We start from the raw sequence: 18,199 nt of genomic DNA on the forward strand, positions 1-18,199 counted from the left end.
AACCTGTAATAATGGTGGTAATTGTTGCCATATTGTCTGTTTCCAGTGAATTTTTGTGCCCGGACTTGGTATAATTCTGGTCCGCCATAATGGTGGTAATTCCTACACTCTTGTAGGCACCCAACGCATTATGGTGCTCACTTTTGGTCGTTTTGCTACCCTGAACGTAATGGCGCTAATTTTTGGCGCATTGTGTACATCCGTGGTCCGATAGAGTGAAAATGCAAGGCAGAGTCTATTCATGTGTAGCAGTAGTGCATGTGAGTACTGTGAAAATGGAAAACTGGTTTTTATATACAAACATGTCATTGTTCACGTACACAGGCAATCTGTTTAGGTAATCACGTTATATTTTTCAAAATGAAAACAATATATTTGATAGTAAAAAGTATGAGCATTTTATAAGTTTACAAGCCAATGCTTGGGAACAAAATTACTGAATTTCCGAATATATATTTAAAACAGATATTTGATCATCAGCACCACTGTCTTAAACTCTTATCTGTAAGTTTTTCACTAACCCATATGCGGTTTGTAAGGTCCCCACACACTGTGCACCAGCACTGTTGTATTAGCCTGTAAAATCTGTCTCGCTCTGCTATACAGCAGAGATTGTGAAATTTGTGGAGTTGAGTTGTTTTGTGGTTTTTCCACCGCTCTCCTTCTATGGAGATTTTCAGTTCATGATAGGGAATCTACGTGGAAGTGTAGACAGATACTATGATAAATGAAAGGCTACAAGAAATAGCGTTCTCTAAATCACCTATACCACCTACGGCTTTTTGAAACTTTTTAAAGGAAATTTGGTTAAATATTGACACCAATTTTTCAAAGTGATCTTGCTGGGTAAAAGTCCATTTTAAAACCATTTCAAATATTGTGTGACACACTCGCTTTGCTTGCATTCTGGCTGCAATTCAGGACAAGTATTATGCCCACCAAAGATCACAAGACGCTACTGGTCACTTGCCAACCCCAACTCTCTGACAGAGCTCTCCTAAAGCTCTCTCTTACAGTTCCCTCCATCAGCCATCTCACATTTGATAGTGTCACTTCTTAAACGGCTCTCTTTCACAGTTCCCTCAGTCGTTATCTCTTTTCTGCACCCACCCCCTTCCCACATTAATCTCTGGTGATATTAAATAGGTCTTTGAATCCGGCCATACCAGTGGGGATTTTTTGGAAATAGACACCGCCTTCCTGCACTGGGAATGATGGGAGCACATGGTCTTGTGAGGAGGGTGTATGGGGCATTTAGCCATGACTGTCTATTCATGTTACACTCTTGGCCTCACAACTAGTTCAATAAGTGGCATAACAAAACTTGGGGGGGACCTCAACAAGGTACATAGAGGGGCCCGCTCCTTATTTATCAAGGAGCTCTAGGGCCAGAGTACTGCACTGGGGGGGGGCCTGCAGCTCGGTGCCTATCTTACACCACTGAGTTCAATGCATGTTGCAGTAGAGGCACCTGATGCTTTTCTCAATATCTAGGGTTGAGGGGGTGTAGAACTATGCACTGCTACAGACTACTTTGTCTTCAAATGGCCTAAAAACACCATGGAGTGTCCTTATTTTCGGGTCAATATTTCTATTATTTTTACTAGGTAACAGTAAAATATTAAGGTTATCAATCTTACGAAGGGATATCATTACAATCCAGTTTGCTGTAGTAGTAATAACATGTTATCCTGATACCTCTGTGATGCATAATTATGATGCCTTACCCTATAAAAAGACAGCATTATCATCACCCCCCATAGAGTCATTTTTTGAAATATCTTTATTGCATTTTGGTTATAAAATTACATAAACAGTATGAAAAAACATACAAACTTCTGGATCACTTGTAATCCTCTGTACTGATTTACCTGGGATACTTACTTTATGAGTTGCTGCAAATATATGTAGTAAGTATGGACGACTGTCTTTGGCATTTCTATCCTTTTTTTGACTTCCGATTTTTCCGTACTAATTTCTCCTTATAAAGGCAGCCAAACCTTGTTATACAGCTAAATCTAAATCTCGATTAACCATGTAAGGTTTGTTTTAGGTTGAGTAAGCTAACCCCTGAAGTATTTAAAATCCCTCATTAAATGTGATAATTTACTGGGTATGAAAATTCAGTGGTTGAATAAAAAAATAATCACATTCATATAAAATACACAGAGCCTTATGAGCAGCACTGCTCATGAAAACACTTCGACTTCTCATATAACACTTGTGGATCAGGGTTCGGATGCAGTCTTTGTTCTAAGTGGTGAGTCCTCAAGCGATGACGGTGAGAATGAGAACTGTTTCGCATGTAACACATTTAGAGCTTTCAATATGTTGTAGATCACTGCCTATATAATCAATGCTCTACAGAAAGAGATATTTGTTTGCATTATGTTGACCTTTTAGTTTAATTTTTTTGGTATGAACACAACGAAAGAGCTACTACATTTGCTTTATCTTAGATTGGACAAGTAGGTGTTGATTCATGTGTCCTTTAAGTGCTATTAAAAAACACATGTTTTGTGTCAGAACATGCATGCACCATATTCTGAAAGGCCTGCCTAATTCATTAATGTTAAATCAGGACTCTAAAAAAAACCTTCATGTTTCATAGAATCCATCCTAGAAAGGCAGAAAGCCAATATGACCTCTGAAATGATAACAATATGTTGATTTGCAATGATATAATTATTGAATTACAAATGCTTATTTTGATAGGACTCCACATTTACATATTAAAGTTGTGGGTTTTCTATTTATAATTGTTCATTTCTAAACTGTGCCTCTGATTTGGTCTTTAGTTTTTTCTGCCTTATGTGCTGCTTACTGTCACTTTATGTTTGAAAAATCGTTTTCACCACATACATATTTTTTTATTGCACATCATAAAGGGATGATGAGTTTTTGGGGAGATTTCTATTCTGCTGTTGGATTCGGCAATGAATACAAATACAATTTCCGATGTAACCTATTTAATCTATATGGGAGTAGTAAGTGCTCTAAAATCTGAATTTAAAACAATAAATAACACTTAAGCGACCATTTGATATGCACAGATCTGTCTACCCATTGTTACTGTAGGTGTCACCGCTTTGCTACTGCAATCAGCTGTTCTGTATTTACAGAAATACAATTTTTGTTCAATTGATGCAGGCCTTTTTGTTTTAATACTTAAATTGTACACCCCCAGATAACTGGTTGAATACGGTATCAAAAAAATCCTTGAATCGAATTGATTTGCCTTAGTGGATTTTCCCCACCTTCCCTGTTGAAGACTACGTGGTTATTTACAGATACATTTTGACTTTTTCTTCCAGTAGCTCATTGTCCATCATATTAGATAATTCCGCAAAAGCACATATTTATTTCCACAACTGAAACAGTAATCCTTAGACCACACCATGTGCTGAAACTTTGTATCTCAGTCGTGGAGTACACAATAGAAAATAAAGTGTCATATTGCTGTAAATCTTCAACTTCCATTATTATTATTGAATGTGCATTTCTGTCCACAAAATATATTCAGCAATGTAAACCTTCTTACTTAACCGTGATGTGTATATCATACGTTTACAGAATAAATATGTTTCTGCAAAATCACAGGAGCAAATTTTACATTGATTGTAAGCCTAAAAACCATAATTAGGTTAGTAATAATAATAGGAGGCGTATATTGGAATAGAATATAGTAGCCGGTTCCTCGCTTATACACACCCGTCTGAGACAAATCATCCTAATTTCTTTGCATCCAAAGGATGAATGCCAATTCTCAATCTGTGAGAATGAAAACATTATGAAGAAGTCCCATGTGTAATCAGCATCATCTTGTTATAAGAAATCCATATATGAATCTATTTAATTATTGTCTATGTTTTAAAGTCACAAAGTGAATGCTAACGACACAATTGTGGCAACGTATGCCTATTCCAGCTGTGTATTTATGAAGCTGCCATAGATTTAAATACATAGAAGTACATCGAAAATTGAGTAAATCAAACCTATTTGTTCATAGATCCTCTTTAGGAAAATTAGAATACAATACTAGAACACAACATGTAGAAATAAAAAAGAAAGCTTGTAATTAATTTGCACCTACTTGAAAAATTCCTTCAGTTGACCATCTAAAATTTAATTCAACATATCATTAAGGTTCATGATGCTTTTAGATACAAAGAGGCAGCTAATAGTCTCGGTAAACTTATGACATTATCAAACAGTATTCATCGTTTCAATCTAAAGTGCAATTTGTTTGGTACGAAATGTGGAAAAAACGAGCACTCATTAGGAGACCTTCTTCTTTCCAAGTAATGTCAAAAACTGTATCCACCTTTCAAATCTGAGGAGAGAAGATGAAAAGACCAGGAAATTTCAAATCGAGCTTAATCCGGGCAACGATTTGGTTCCACCAATAAGCAAAATAACGGAAGGTTCTTGAACCTATCATCAAAGGGCATCTCTTATTTCAGTGTTGCTGGCATAGTCCTCTGAAGGCAGTTAAATTTAAAGGGAGTTCAATAAAAACTGTAAAATGCCTTAGTGTCACTTCCAGATTGATGTACCTTGGCTAGGTTCTGGATTCCAAATATACTGATGAGGATCAGTTATGTGTTCATTTGGAAGGAATGTCCTTTCAACCATTAATGATCTTTTCACTGATGTATCCGGGCATTGTGTACAGAATCAGGAATAAAAATACGGACAGAATCGCAATGATGAGTAGGGCAATGATGTATTTCTTGTATCTCTTCCAGATGAAGAAGATGAACGTTTTCAAGGGATTCACAAACCAGTTGAAAGATGTTTTTGGGCGGCTGTAACAAAAAAAGAACATTTATGAATGTGGGTAATTTCACTCATATGCCTGCCAAGTTTTATACAGATCCAGCTAAGCAGGGAATTCATTTCCTGAATGCTGCCTGTCAGGTTCCTCATGGTTTGAACCATCCTTTGGGAAATATCAATGAAGTGCTGAGTATCATCTACATGCACTTCAAATGTGGAAGTTTGAATCCCACTTTGCATAAGTGCTGAGGTTTCATCGGGCACCTCTCCATAATATCCCTTACAAAAGGTAAAACTCTAAACATGCCATTTCTGTGAAGTTCTGAGGACAAGCAATTTGAGAACTCTGCTCATGATTTTGTGTTGAGATTGGATGGACCTCTGTTGTCTCCTGAAGACTCATCCTTCCCTGGAAAGCCTTTAAACCTGCAGGACCTGGGTTTACTACAATGAGTGCACATTTGCTAAGGAGATGACCAATGGACACCACAGTCTGTGGTTTGTTTTAGTGAGCCATTTTATAGAAGGAATAGATGATCAATTTACACACAGACTAATGATGTTTAATCCTCTACCACAGGCTATGCATAAGCCAATGAATGGCATTTGGTTTTTACAGTCTTGTGTGTGGATCTGACTTAATCTGGGCATAAAGACACTCTGGCACTTTGTTAAGTATAGTATTCATGCTCAATTTCAGTCATGCTCAATTTCAGTCGACAACTGCCGAAGATGATAATATCAAAGGGTGGCTTACGCCAAAGTGGGCTTAGGGATCTGGTCTCATGTGTCTAACTTATTGGAAGGTATGTTAATGCAAGAGTTGCAGGTACAAATTCAACTTGTTTATATACGTACTTTGGTTTCTCCAGTGGTTCTGGCTCCTTACGCCCAAGGCCAACAGGGGCCTTTTCAGCCTCCTCTACTGTGAGCAGCTGGAACTCAGCTTCTACCTTGCCCTGTGAAAAATAACCATAAGATCAGTAAACTCATGCACTCGCAAAATAAATATTACCACCTCCAATCCAGAAATATGTGACTGTTTCAAAGTGTATCACATTAGAACGAATTCCTATGAAGGAGTAAACAATTAGTCTTCGACAGAGCAGTCAGAATTGTAATTATTACATTTTCTGTGCTCTCAAATGTAAGTTCCTGATGAAAAATCTCTTTCCCATCTAATTTCTATTTCAATACAAGGTTGTATGCCCTTCTCACTGCAGCAATATCATATGACTGCTGGAATATTTCATCAAAATATTTCTTAGGATTCCATCTCTTGTTACTTCTCAACAGAGCTAGTATCGGGTATCAGTAGGATGCTCACAATCTACTGAAATAAAGTACCAATGCAGGGTGCCATCCTTTCAAAGAGCCCTGAACACTGACTTTGGCAGGAAGGATTAAACCCAACACAAGACAGAACTGGACTCCTTCAATCTTCTCACAGGACCTCACATAACCGCTGTCAGGATATCAGACATGGCAGGGCACCCTGTCCAAGCACCTCTGCATTCACTTCCATAAACTGGATATTTTACAGTAAGTCTCAATGAAAGATTCTCAAACACTGGAGAGTGTAGATCAGGTGACCATTTTGCACTGTACCAAGAAGTGACTCAGTTAAGGAAATAAAATACTTTAACAGGGCAAAAGCAGTTGGTTTCAAATGTGGCTCAATGGTTGCTACTCGAATAGTCCATTGTTAAAAAATGACATGTAAAACTTATTTACTCAGTTTGTTGAAACCCAATATAGTTACAAATATTCCGTTGAATTCCCAAGCCTTAGGTTAACTTCGTAGTTATAGCTTTTACTACAATTAAAATTAGGACCTTATTACGCGTATGTCGGTCCTGGGACTGCTGTACTTGGGTTGGTGGCCTGACTGCCACTATCCAAGCGGGGCTTGAAATGGTGGTGGTGGTCAGCATCGCCTAGCAGATTTGTACCTTAATTTCCCCTTTAAATTTCATGGAGGGATCTCGCCATGGAAAGGGTGGTGGAAAGGCAGGGAAGGGGGCCCAAACTGGACCCCGGGTGAAAATGCCCATGGGGGTGCATGCGGGGTGGCTCATGTTGTGCTCCCCCGGAATCAAACTATTGTGCGTGCACTGTGTGGCATGACTCCATGCAGGAACGTGCTGTAGGTTCTGTCATGCCAGTGGTATGCTGTTTAGGCTCTCCTATGAGCCTAACATACCCGCTGCTCTGAAAACGTTGCAGCACTGCCAGCCCACCCTGGATTCCCCTCGTAATCCAGCAGGCGAGTTACTTACAAGCTTGGCAGTCTTCCTGGGACTGCGGCAGTGGCGGTCCTGTAGGAAGACCGTAATAAGGCCCTTTGTCTAAAACGTCAGCCCAGATGCAAATATCACCAGATAGTAAACTCTGTGCAACATGTATACTGCAGACACATATACCCATAAACTGAAAGGTTATTTGATGAAAGCAAAGAAAAGTTTTAAAGGTTCTGGGGTCAAATGTTTGTAAAAACACAAAATTACACTTGAAACTATACAAGTGTTTTCAAAAGTACTGTCTTAAGGGCAATTAAGAGAAGTCACTGTTGGACTTGGCACTTTTCCCAAAATGTTTCGCCTTTCACCCCCCCTGTTTTAGGACGTCTCCCCCATGGTGAAGAAATGTGTAGGCCCTGTGTGGAGTGAGATGTCAAGTGTAATGTGATGCAATGGTGTGCGCACCTTTAATGCCCTTATTGTAAACATGCACCTTACTGAGATGACGCTTTTAAAATGGATGCCATGCCTGTGTGTTGTGCCACCTGACTGCAGTGGGTTAGCAGTCTAGCTTTTTGGTACCCAGCCATCCCAGTAAATGGAGGGAAAGCCTGGAAGCCAGGGTGCTCTACTCCTCCCCCTGAACCAGTTAGAACCAGCTCCCAAGAGGATTCTAGAAGCTTCTGGCACTGCCTGGTAGGTGGGGTGAGGGGCGCATAATTAGGGGGACAGAGCAGGGACAGGAACGTGAGGGGACCTGCTGCCAGGGGAGGAGCGCCATCCTAGGTCGCTGAGTCTGCTGGGACCTTGCGCCACGCAAGCGCTGCGCCTAAAAGCCCCTGAAGCAGAGGAGAGCGCTATATTGGGGCTGGACTGAACCCTCCAGGAGGTGAGGAGCGTTACCCTGGGGCCCCTGAGGTTTGCTGTTGGGACTGTCTGCCCACCTGAAGGGCTGAGCACTCTTGGGCTAATGAAGACTGGAGGGTGCCTACCCCGCGTTATGTCACCCTCGTGAATGATTGCCGCGCCCTTTTGCTAATTTGAAACACCGCGGGAGCCTACTCCATGTTGGTGTCTTAATTACCTCAGCGGGTGCCCACCCCGCATAGTAGCAGCCTGGAATCACAGCCGCAGCCCGAGGTGGAGAAGCGGGCCACCGAGTGCCACCAGAGCGGGTGCCCACCCGTGTTTCTGGATTGCCCAAGATCACTGCCGCAGTCGCGAGTCAACAGGGGAGCCGTGTGGGGCCTGCGTTGCCCAGCGACCAAGGTTTCCGGAGCCGCACTGGGATAGGGCGAAGCGGGAGTGTCCCCCCGGAAATCCCACCCTGCCGGGGAGGAAGCCGGAAGACACTCGCAGCCCCGGATCCGGATGGAGAGCCCCGCAACCTCCAAGGAAGAGAAAGGTGGCCGGAGTCCAGACAGGGCCCTCGCGCGTGAGGAGAGCCCTGCGGCCTGGCGAAGACGTTCGGAGCCTTTCAGGCTCCTGGCCTAAGTCCCGGGTCCCAGGAGAGGCCCGGGTGCAGTCCCGGCTGCCCGGAAGGTGTTGCTGCCAGCGGGGCTCCCAGGTGGAAACAGGGAAGCCCAGCGCCTGCCGCCAGCCACAGGAGGAGTGAAGAGGTTTCTCCGCCGGTCCGTCCCCCGGAGGAGAGCCCCGTGTGCAGGCCGATTCAAGAGCCCGTTGAGTGAGGTTCAGCTGTGTGCTGGTTGGGGGTGTGTGTTGGGGCACAGCTAGTGCCCGTCCCCTGCCGTTAGAGTCCTGGGAGGGGCTCCACCGTGAGCTGTGCTGCCTGGCCAGATTTAGTGATCACAGCTGCCCCGTTGGACAGTGGGCAGCTGCGACCGAAGAGGCTCAGAGTGTGGAGGCCACTGTTTTGAGGGGACCTTGAGTCTGGAGACCCCCTTTGTGACCGTGCAGTGGCGCTGACCAGATAACCCCCATGCTGGCGTGACCGCTAACTGGGGCAGTTTTTCCTTGATGTCCACACGCCTAGTAATGTTTCTGCCCAGACTGTTGGACTGCCAATAGGTAGGCCTAGGGTATTGCCCCCCCCCGGCTTAGGGTTAAGTCTAAGGGTTTATGCCTATTCTAATGCGTGCCATGGTGGTTCTGTACAGGATATGCTGTTATGCCTAATGTCCTACAGCGATGCTTTCATCCCAGGCCTGCGCCACTGTGTTCATGCCCATGCAGGTCCTGGGCCTAGTGTTTCCATGTTACCTTTTCAGGTATAAGGTGCTTTTGCGCCCCTGGTAATGGTTTCCCCTCTGATGCAGATCCTGAGGGCTATTGGTATGCTAATGGTATATGCCTCCATGTTCATCTGCCTTGTACGCCTAATGTTTTATTTGATGCTGAACCTCCTGCTAAGAGGTTTTATGGCAGATGGTTGTGCCTGATGTTCTATGCCATTTTTTATATGCGCACTGTGTTTCCTGCCCCATGATTTAGGTCTATGGCTGATGTCGATGCGGGACGCTTAATGTTCCTTTTTGCAGGGGATGCTGATTCCATGCATAATGTGCTTTTACGCCTGAGGTTAATGCTTCATGTTTTTTTTCAGCCCTGAAACTAATGGACTTACCTTTTTCAGTTACCCTGTAAATAATCCACCTTGTAAATATTGCCCTGGCGCCAGTTGGCGCAGCATTGTGATTACTGTGTTTGCTTTTGCATATTTGAGACAATACAAAAGTTATTCTTTTCCATCTGAACTGGTGTTGTGTCTCTATTTGTGGTGTGCCTTGTGTGTCGCCTGTGTGTACTGCGTGGATGCTTCACACATGTCCTCAGGAGTTTGGCCTGCCCGCTCTGCCTCATGCTACCCCCCTCCCCCCCGTAGAATTGGCTACCCCATTTCTAACAGTCAGGGAAACAAAGAGGGCAGCATTCAACACACAAGTAAGTGACTTCAAAATCTATAATAGCCATTTACCTGACTGCTAAGGTTAGACAACCTTCACAATCATCAATCAACCTGATATCAAGAATCAATTAAAATGGATAACTGCAAAATGAAATTATTAGAAAAGGTGACCAAGCCATCTGAACCTTTCAACCACATACTCCCTCACTTTAATTATTTCCAAAGTTAGGATAGTTTTGCTAAAATGGGACACAAGAAGGGTACAGGGTTTGAAATGAAAATGTTAACTTTTAGAACTAGACGAAGTGAGATATACAGCAAGGGTACTTACATTCGACGCACAGATACTTAAGGAAATGTGAAAAGTGCTGCCGCGATTTAGAAGTACTGTTCTTTTGAGTCCTCTCTGGAAGGCTTGCAAGCTAGCAGCTCATCTAACAGTGCAGTGCAGGAGCTTCGGTTCTGTGTGTTACATCACTTTGTACCAGTGTATTAAAGTAAGAAGGTTTTCCATGAACTGCAATGTATAAAGATCTAAACAGATGAAATGGACGCCGTGCTATGTCCCCTTATTGCCTTTCTGTTAACATAGCTTGCTATAATATTATATGTACACTCCGCAAGGGCCCAGCATGAAGTGGACAGTGTTTAAATTAGAAATAATTCGACATCACTCTCCATCACACTCCAACTCTGCAAACGTTTAGAAAGGGAATTTATGCTTTAATTAGTAAAATGTTCTAGAGAAACTGGGATGGCAATATGGGCCGGATGTACCAAACAGTTTTACTCATTCTGTATCTATGGGAAAATGTGTTCATACATCTGGCCCTATATCTTTTAACTCCTCGAGGCAATATTGATACTGGTAAGCAAGGGTGTATTCCATATGTGGGCATCATGAAATTTTCATTAGCAATATGGGGAATTCATCTACCAGGCCTGAGTCTGCGAGGTGAATAGCACAAGGGTATTATGTTAATTTAACCTGTGTAGCACCACACCCTAGAATCCTGAGGACACAGCAACCCATGCATGAATGGTGACCTCCCTATGAGCAATGATGGCCCATTTCAGCTTTGGTTATCACAACTTACAAACTGGCACACTCAGCACAGCTCTTGTATATCACAACAGTAATATCTGTAGGCCCACACTTTCAGTAGCCCATTAGAAGCAGCATCCCTGAACTTTTAGCAACAATGTGCAATAGTGTTATTATTTTTTAAATATTCGGAGTAACACGCCTATACATTTTGGACATTGTGTCCAAAATATCATGGCAGTACCTTGGCATATAATGGCATCAAATCTTTAAAAACTGATGAAGGGCTGGTATGAATGCACTATTGCCCTCCCAGGCATACAAAAAGTATTACTAGGTAGTGCAGCTCATCGCAAGTAATGACTGAGCCCACCTCCCAGAGGGGGATCCGGGATATAATATGGAGAGACAGGCCATGCTCCCAGGGGGTACCTTAGGGCAATTTACGGAGGGGTGCACCCTAGTTCCTTACCGACCCCAATAACAGTTACACTAACTCTTTGGCATACCATACTACATGCCTTGGAATGGCTGGATAGACTCATATCGGCCACTCCCCTGTGGGACGGCATTCAACTGGGAAGAATGGGAACGCAAGAGGGATTTGACAAGTGGGACCTCATTGGTATCTCCAAAGTAGGTGACCTGTAGAAAAAGGGAGGGGTCATCCCGAATAGCACTAGTTACAACGCAGGCGTTTTCTACAAATGCCATTACAACGCTAAGTTTTTACAATGACTGACTAACTAAATTATTTATTAAGCGCACCATTGCCGAGTCGTCTTGGCGCTAAGCGAGGATAAGGAGTGGCTGCTCCTGAACTAGGATTTTCTGAAAAGCCAAGTTTTTAATGCCTTTTTGAACAAGATCTTGTTAGCTTGCAAGCGTAGCTCTGTAGGGAGGGAGTTCCATAGCTTTGCCGCTTGAAATGAAAAACCCTTGCCTTCCCATCGGGCTCTTCTTATCTTAGGGGGGCAGACCAGCCCCAGACTGCCAGATCTTAATGGCCGGGTTGGTACATACCGTAGAAAGAGAGATTTGATATCCGCTGCAGCTCCTCCGTATACAGCTTTGTGAACTAGGCATAACGCCTTAAAGTCCACCGTTCGTCGGACCGGGAGCCAATGTAGCTGCCTTATGCCACTCAACACCGGGTGATGTTTAGAAGGATCCAACAGTATTCTTACGGCAGCATTCTGCAATGACTGAAGTTTGTAAAGCTGTCTTTCCCCAGCTCCAACCTACAGTGCATTGCAGTAGTCGATTTGCGATAGAACCAAGGCTCCTACTACTGTTTTTCTTAAAGAAAAAGATCTAAACTGCAGGATTTTTCACAGGACCTTAATCATCAAAGAGCAGGCCGAGGTAACTTGATTAATTTGTGAGGTAAGTGTTAAGTCAATGTCAATCAGAAAACCTAAATTCTTTGCCTTTGGCACAGGAATGGGACAGGTGCCAGCTTCTGGGGGCCACCATAGGTGATTCCAGATTGAGGGTTTATGGCCAAATTCTACTACCTCAGTTTTCTCTGTATTGAGCTTTAAGAAGTTTGTATTCATCCAGCCCATCACACTTGTGAAGCAATTTCGGAACCGTTCTGCTGTAGCTTCGACACTCTGTGTAAGTGACACCACTAACTGGGTGTCATCTGCATAAGACACCAGTGTTAAACCTTGATCTTTTATCAATTTGGCCAATGGGTTCACATACAGATTGATCAATGTGGTGGATGAAACTGATCCTTGAGGGAATCCGCAAGGGAGAAAGAATTCTCCGGATTGAATTCCGTCCCAGTAGATTTGTGGTACCCTGGAGTCCAGGAAAGACCTGAGCAATATTAAGGCTGAGTCCTTGACACCCACGTCTCTAAGCTGCTGCAATAGGACCACATGATTTACGATGTCAAAATCGGAGGTTAAATCAAGTAGGATTAAAACAACTCTACCATGATCTCCTCAGTTGCCATTATCAGAGCAGATTCTGTAGAGTGTTGTGATCTGAAACCATGCTGAGAGGGGTCCAGGATATTGTTAGAATCCACGTACTCCATCAGCTCCTAATGCATGGCTTTCTCTAATATTTTTTAGGGCACTGGGAGACAGAATATAGGACAATAGTGCTTTGTGTCCTGAGGGTTCAGTGAGTCTTTCTTCAAAATAGGTCTTATACAGGCCATTATCAGAGCAGATGACGAGTTGTTACATCGCATGCCATTACAATTCAAGTTGTTACAACAACTTGGTGTAGGGGAGTGCTGGAGTTTGGAATAGTATAATTTGCTATCCCAACTCCAGTGTGTGCAACAGTAGGGAAGGTGTTGGATTGAAAATCTAACAAATACAAAACCTTCTTCCCCCAGAGCAAGTTATTGTACTGACTTTCGTTGTAATGGCATGGCATTACTGGCATCTAAAAGGATTTTATGTTGGTTTAGTATTTAAAACTGGTGTTATTTCTCATGGCACAAGACTTTTGACTGTTGTTTTTCCTTTGATGCAAACATGCACTGCTTGTCTTTGGGACTAGTGTATTTGCTTACTGTGCCTCTTTAATTGGTATCGCTGGTGTATTTTTCTCAGAGGGACATGCAGTCATTTGTGCTGTAGGGAAATAATGCTCCCAGGATTATTAGAATGTTTAATAGCTTTCACTTTAAATTGCCCTGTCAAATCTGTGTTTTTTTAGACAGTACACTTAAAAAATGGTCCCGTAAAATGGACCCTTTGTTCTAGAGTTTTTCAAAGCTCGCTTAAAAGAGGAACTTCACATACCCAAAGTTGAAAGGATTGGGTGCATTCGCTGTACTGGGACATTTAGGAGAAGGGTAGTACATCCAAATTCAAAGCTATGCCTTGGGTTTTGATGCAGAGCAGGACAGGTTTGTGTCTGTGATTTGTTGGTTTGAGAGGGTCAGGAAACCCAGCAGTGGAACTTTTATGGGTTACCAGACAGAACACGTAGGTATGGATCGGTCATGCAGGTTGGGGGTGTTGGCAGGACAACCAGGTAGGGGCAAAAATATCCAAAAATATCCAGATATGGGCCCCTCTGGGTGTAGAAGCAAGAAAATGCCAGCAGGTATGCCCTTGCATACTTTTTTCATCAAGATACCAATCAATAGAATGTTGCACCTTTTTGCTTAATATTCAAGAAAAATTACACGTTAAGCGAAATAACATTTCACAAATTAGAAACAGCCTGCATTAAATATTATCTGCTGCTAGTGTGTTATTTTGAACTCACTGCCAAAATGTATGTATTTCCGGAAGCATCTCTGAATTGAACATCCTCTGGGTTCACATTTTTCTTCTTTTTCTTCTTTTTCTTGTCCTTTGCTTCACGCTCTTCCCGTTCCTCATCTTCCTCATCTTTCAGCTTGATCACTGGCCACCAGCCCCTCATGCGCTTGTTCCTGAAGATGGAGAAGCGGGGCGTCGCTCTGTCTTTTGCCATCTTGATTGTGCACTGATTTGCAGTTTTTGCTGCACGCACCATGTCATTTAACCTCAGCTCAATGGAACCTAACAACACAAGAGAATGATACAGACAGGAGTTAAGAGTTATAGCTTATGATTCAATGGCATGCTGCAGTTCTACAGAGAAGAAAGAGACAGTAGGGTTAAGTACTACATTACGTGCCTGATTTACATGTTGGTGGGAAAGGAACTCCGTCTCAGAGCCAACAGAGTTCCCTCCCGCCAACACAGAGGTCGACCCACCCGATCTATATGCAGTTGTACATTAAATTTGGCTACAGCTGAGACTATGTCTCCACCTTAGCTAAACTTCTCCAGCGGCCCTGCGGCATAAGGGCCGTCAGAGAAATGACTATATGTCCACCTGCTAGCCCAATTAGAACATATAGCCACATTTTACTAACTTTCACTAGGGATAGTAAAATGCAAGTAATGTTCCACTCTCCATGGGAGGAGACTCCCATGGAGAGGGGAGCATAACTTTTTTATTTAAAAAAAGAAAATCCCAATTCATGATTTTCTTTTTGTAAATAAAAAAAGAATGCTCTTTGCTACAGGGCTGCATCCTGCTGACACAACCCTGTAGCAAAGAGTAAAATACATTCGCCAGTAGGTAGTTATAGGTAGGACCTAGTTATCTTAGGAAAATCGTTTTGGGATTTGCCAATATCCTTGGTGCCATTTGCCGAATCTTCGCAACATTTTCAAAACTAATGTGGAGCTGTGGTCATCTCCTGTCCTGAAAGTATTGGGGTGATTTGTTAAGCGGGGGCTGACAACAAAATGGATCCCAAAACGTGTTTTCTCCATGTTAATTCACATAGGAAACTTTAGACAAAGCTACAGCCCGAACTGCTGAACAGAATTACGCCAAATTTGGCAAAAAGGTAGCTCTTGGTTCAGAAAGCGTTCTTTTTGTTAAATGGTGTCAATCCGTTTGGTAGTTTTGAGAAATTCAAAACTAAAAGGCGAACAACATCTGGCTGCTGCAGTGGATCCGCGAACCCTCCAGAGCACAAGATTTATTTTGATAGGCTGCCAACACTCCAAACCAAAAAGTGTTGGCAGCCATCTTGTGACTCTGTTAAATCTAGTCACAAGAATAAAGGTCAAACATTGAGACAAGGGGGCAGGGTAGAGACCCCTGACCCCCCCTAGGCCGGATGTATGACGTTAGAACGCATACATTGACAACGCGTACCTTTACAACCAAAAACAAATCTGCGGGATTAGCGTAGGATCCGCGTATCCCGCCAGAAGAAAAAAATAACCTGCAGCCCCAGCAGGGCCGGACTGGCAATGCCGGGCACCGGGCAATCCCCCAGTAGGCTGCCAGGGGTGGGGGCCGGTTTTATTGGCAGGAAGCCGGTTTTGTTGCTGGGGCGATTTTTGGTCTGGCGTTAGTCAGATAAAATAAATCTGAGAAGTTCCCTCGCTCCGCGCTCTGAGCATAGGCAAAAAGACCACTATCTCTGTATTCTCTTTCTCAACCATTATCATCTATAAAATAATGAATTGAGAGCATGTCTGTGCACCATTTAATAGGGGGTGGGTCGCGCGCAGAGCGCACATGTCTCTGCCACCGAGTCTGTCTGCAAGGTCTCAGTTCACCCACCTTAGGGAGGGGCGGCTGGTGAGAGTGACATGCGCATTGGAGTTCACACACTGAAAAGTTCGTGTGACGTGGGCCAGGTCGAGAGGAGCATTCCAGAACAACTGAGCCAGAGACTGAGTGAGGCACAGGCACCCCATAGTCTAATTATTTTTAGCACCTGCCTGCCTGTCCCTCCCTGCTGTCGACTGTCTGCCGCCCGCAGGTGAGTCACTAATGTTGTTTGTATTTTTTAAAATTGCATTTGCAATCACCAGATTCATCCGCATTGGCACTGTGGGCCGGACGGGCTGGGATTAAACAAACGGAATAGGCGACAGCGACCTCCTGACATGTCTGGGGCACCTCAAAATATTCACACTGAAATGTTCCTAATGTAAGACGAAAACATTTCAATAAAACAAATAAAAGACAGTTGCAGGCGGCAGCACTATACGCCGCCTGCTTAGGTGTTTGCGTCCTGGGGAATTAGTATTTTTTTGCTTTTTTGGGGGGGGATTTTCGGTACCAACAAAACATTATCTGCCTCACAGCATTTTACTGAGCCATATGACAAAAAATCAGCCAGAAATCACACATTCGAGAAGGTGCATTAGAGCATCGCTGTTGGAGTTCTGCACGTGCTCTCTACCTACATCCTGGTCACTCCCAGGTCTCACACACAGTGTGAGGTCTGAGGTGGTGGGTGGCAGGGCAGCCTTGTTTTAGCAGCAACGGACCGATCCCTGTAGGCTCTAAAGTAAGGCAGCCTGGACTCACTCTCTGTGCAATATTCAGCACAGAATCTGGTTTGGAAGTACCTAGTCTGGAAGCCCTTTTGTTGAGCTTGTGTGTTGTTACCCTAGTTAAAGGCACTTTTGTTTTTAGGTACGGGGTGTTGTAGTTTGAGTCTTGGCTGCCAGTCATGATAATGCTGAGAGAACTAGTAAGTATCGGGGTCATCCTGCATTCTCTGCTTCATTCTTTCTCCTCGGCAGCGATGTCAGAGGAGAAGGACAAAGAACTGCAGGTGGTGGGGTATGAGATACAGTATACAATACCAGCGCAATGCCTTAAAAGGACAACTCACCCAAAAAATACAAAAACATCAAAACCGGGTTCAAACCCAATCAACCTTCAAATGTGGTGGACCCATATGTATGAAGACATCAGGCCATATGCATCCTGAATGGGAGCAATTTTACTCTAAGGACTGTCTTCAAAAGCACTTCTTTCAGCAACTGTAGCTGCTGTATATGTTTTACAATCAATGCCTCTCGTTCCATCCAAGTCAGTGAAATACGGTTTTTAATCTCAAAGCCGTTCGGTAGCCCCCAGCCCGGCCCAATGAGGACACGCTGACGCTCATCCTGGCAGTTAGGCAATGAGGGGCACTTGTCACCGGTGAGTTGTGCAGTGAATGGGATAAGGTGGTGAGGGGTATAGACCAGTACGACTGCCACCTTACCCTGGGAATAATAAGGGCACTTTCTAATGTTGGAAGATTTTCCAAAAGCCTAGACATGATAAACAGGACTCTCTACAAATAGTTCGTATTCCTTTTTAACACTGACTTTCTGCCTTTTATTACTTTATTAGTCACGGACCATCAAAGCAGCTCCTCCCCACATTTTAAAGTGCTTTTACTCGTATGTTTGCTGTTTTAAATGTGCACTCAAAAAATGCCAACTTTTGGTGATTTGTGTGCTGAGACATTAAAATTGTAATCAGACACATTTAAAAACAGCCAGGTACCAACTCTGGTTCTGGTTGCTGGTTCTGGGGCCAGATTTGCTTAAACTGACTGGGTTGCATAGATATGGTGTGGCATGCACCGGGCAGGGATGACTAAATCATACTGGTAAAAGGCTACTAGATGGGACTGGGCAGGACCAGGATGGTTGTGTTGAGGGTTAAACGGTTTAGAATGCAATGGGCAGGGTCACACTAGTTCTGGTGGATACGAATGAGCTAGAATGAAATTCAGCTGGCTGGGATGGCTCTGATGGAGGTAAGGGGGTACAGTGCATTCAGCAGGGGTAATTCTGCTGGAAGTGTTCAGGGTTCCAACACACTGGGCTGTACCTGGCTATTTCTGATCCGGGCAATGAAGTTAGGATGCACTGAGTGGGTCAGGCTACTTCTGATTGGCTGTTAAAGGTGTTAAAAGCGACAATATTGTCTGGTAAGTGCTCCTCATTG

General features: G+C 43.5%; 1 protein-coding gene across 1 annotated transcript in view; it reads right to left on the bottom strand.

The window, feature by feature from the left end:
- Positions 1-1,765: 1,765 nt before the first annotated feature.
- LOC147705871 (fer-1-like protein 4) overlaps positions 1,766-18,199 on the bottom strand; it is a 1,142,165-nt gene continuing 1,125,731 nt past the window's right edge. The window contains exons 43-45 of the mRNA XM_086932323.1: positions 14,174-14,451; positions 5,638-5,738; positions 1,766-4,808 (exon numbers count right to left, since the gene is read on the bottom strand). Coding sequence (XP_086788449.1) covers positions 4,628-4,808; positions 5,638-5,738; positions 14,174-14,451 — 560 coding nt within the window. The 3' untranslated portion in view covers positions 1,766-4,627. The remainder of the gene's footprint in view (positions 4,809-5,637; positions 5,739-14,173; positions 14,452-18,199) is intronic.

Source organism: Lissotriton vulgaris, chromosome 7 (assembly GCF_964263255.1).
Source record: "Lissotriton vulgaris chromosome 7, aLisVul1.2, whole genome shotgun sequence".
NCBI classification, from domain to species: Eukaryota; Metazoa; Chordata; class Amphibia; order Caudata; family Salamandridae; genus Lissotriton; species Lissotriton vulgaris.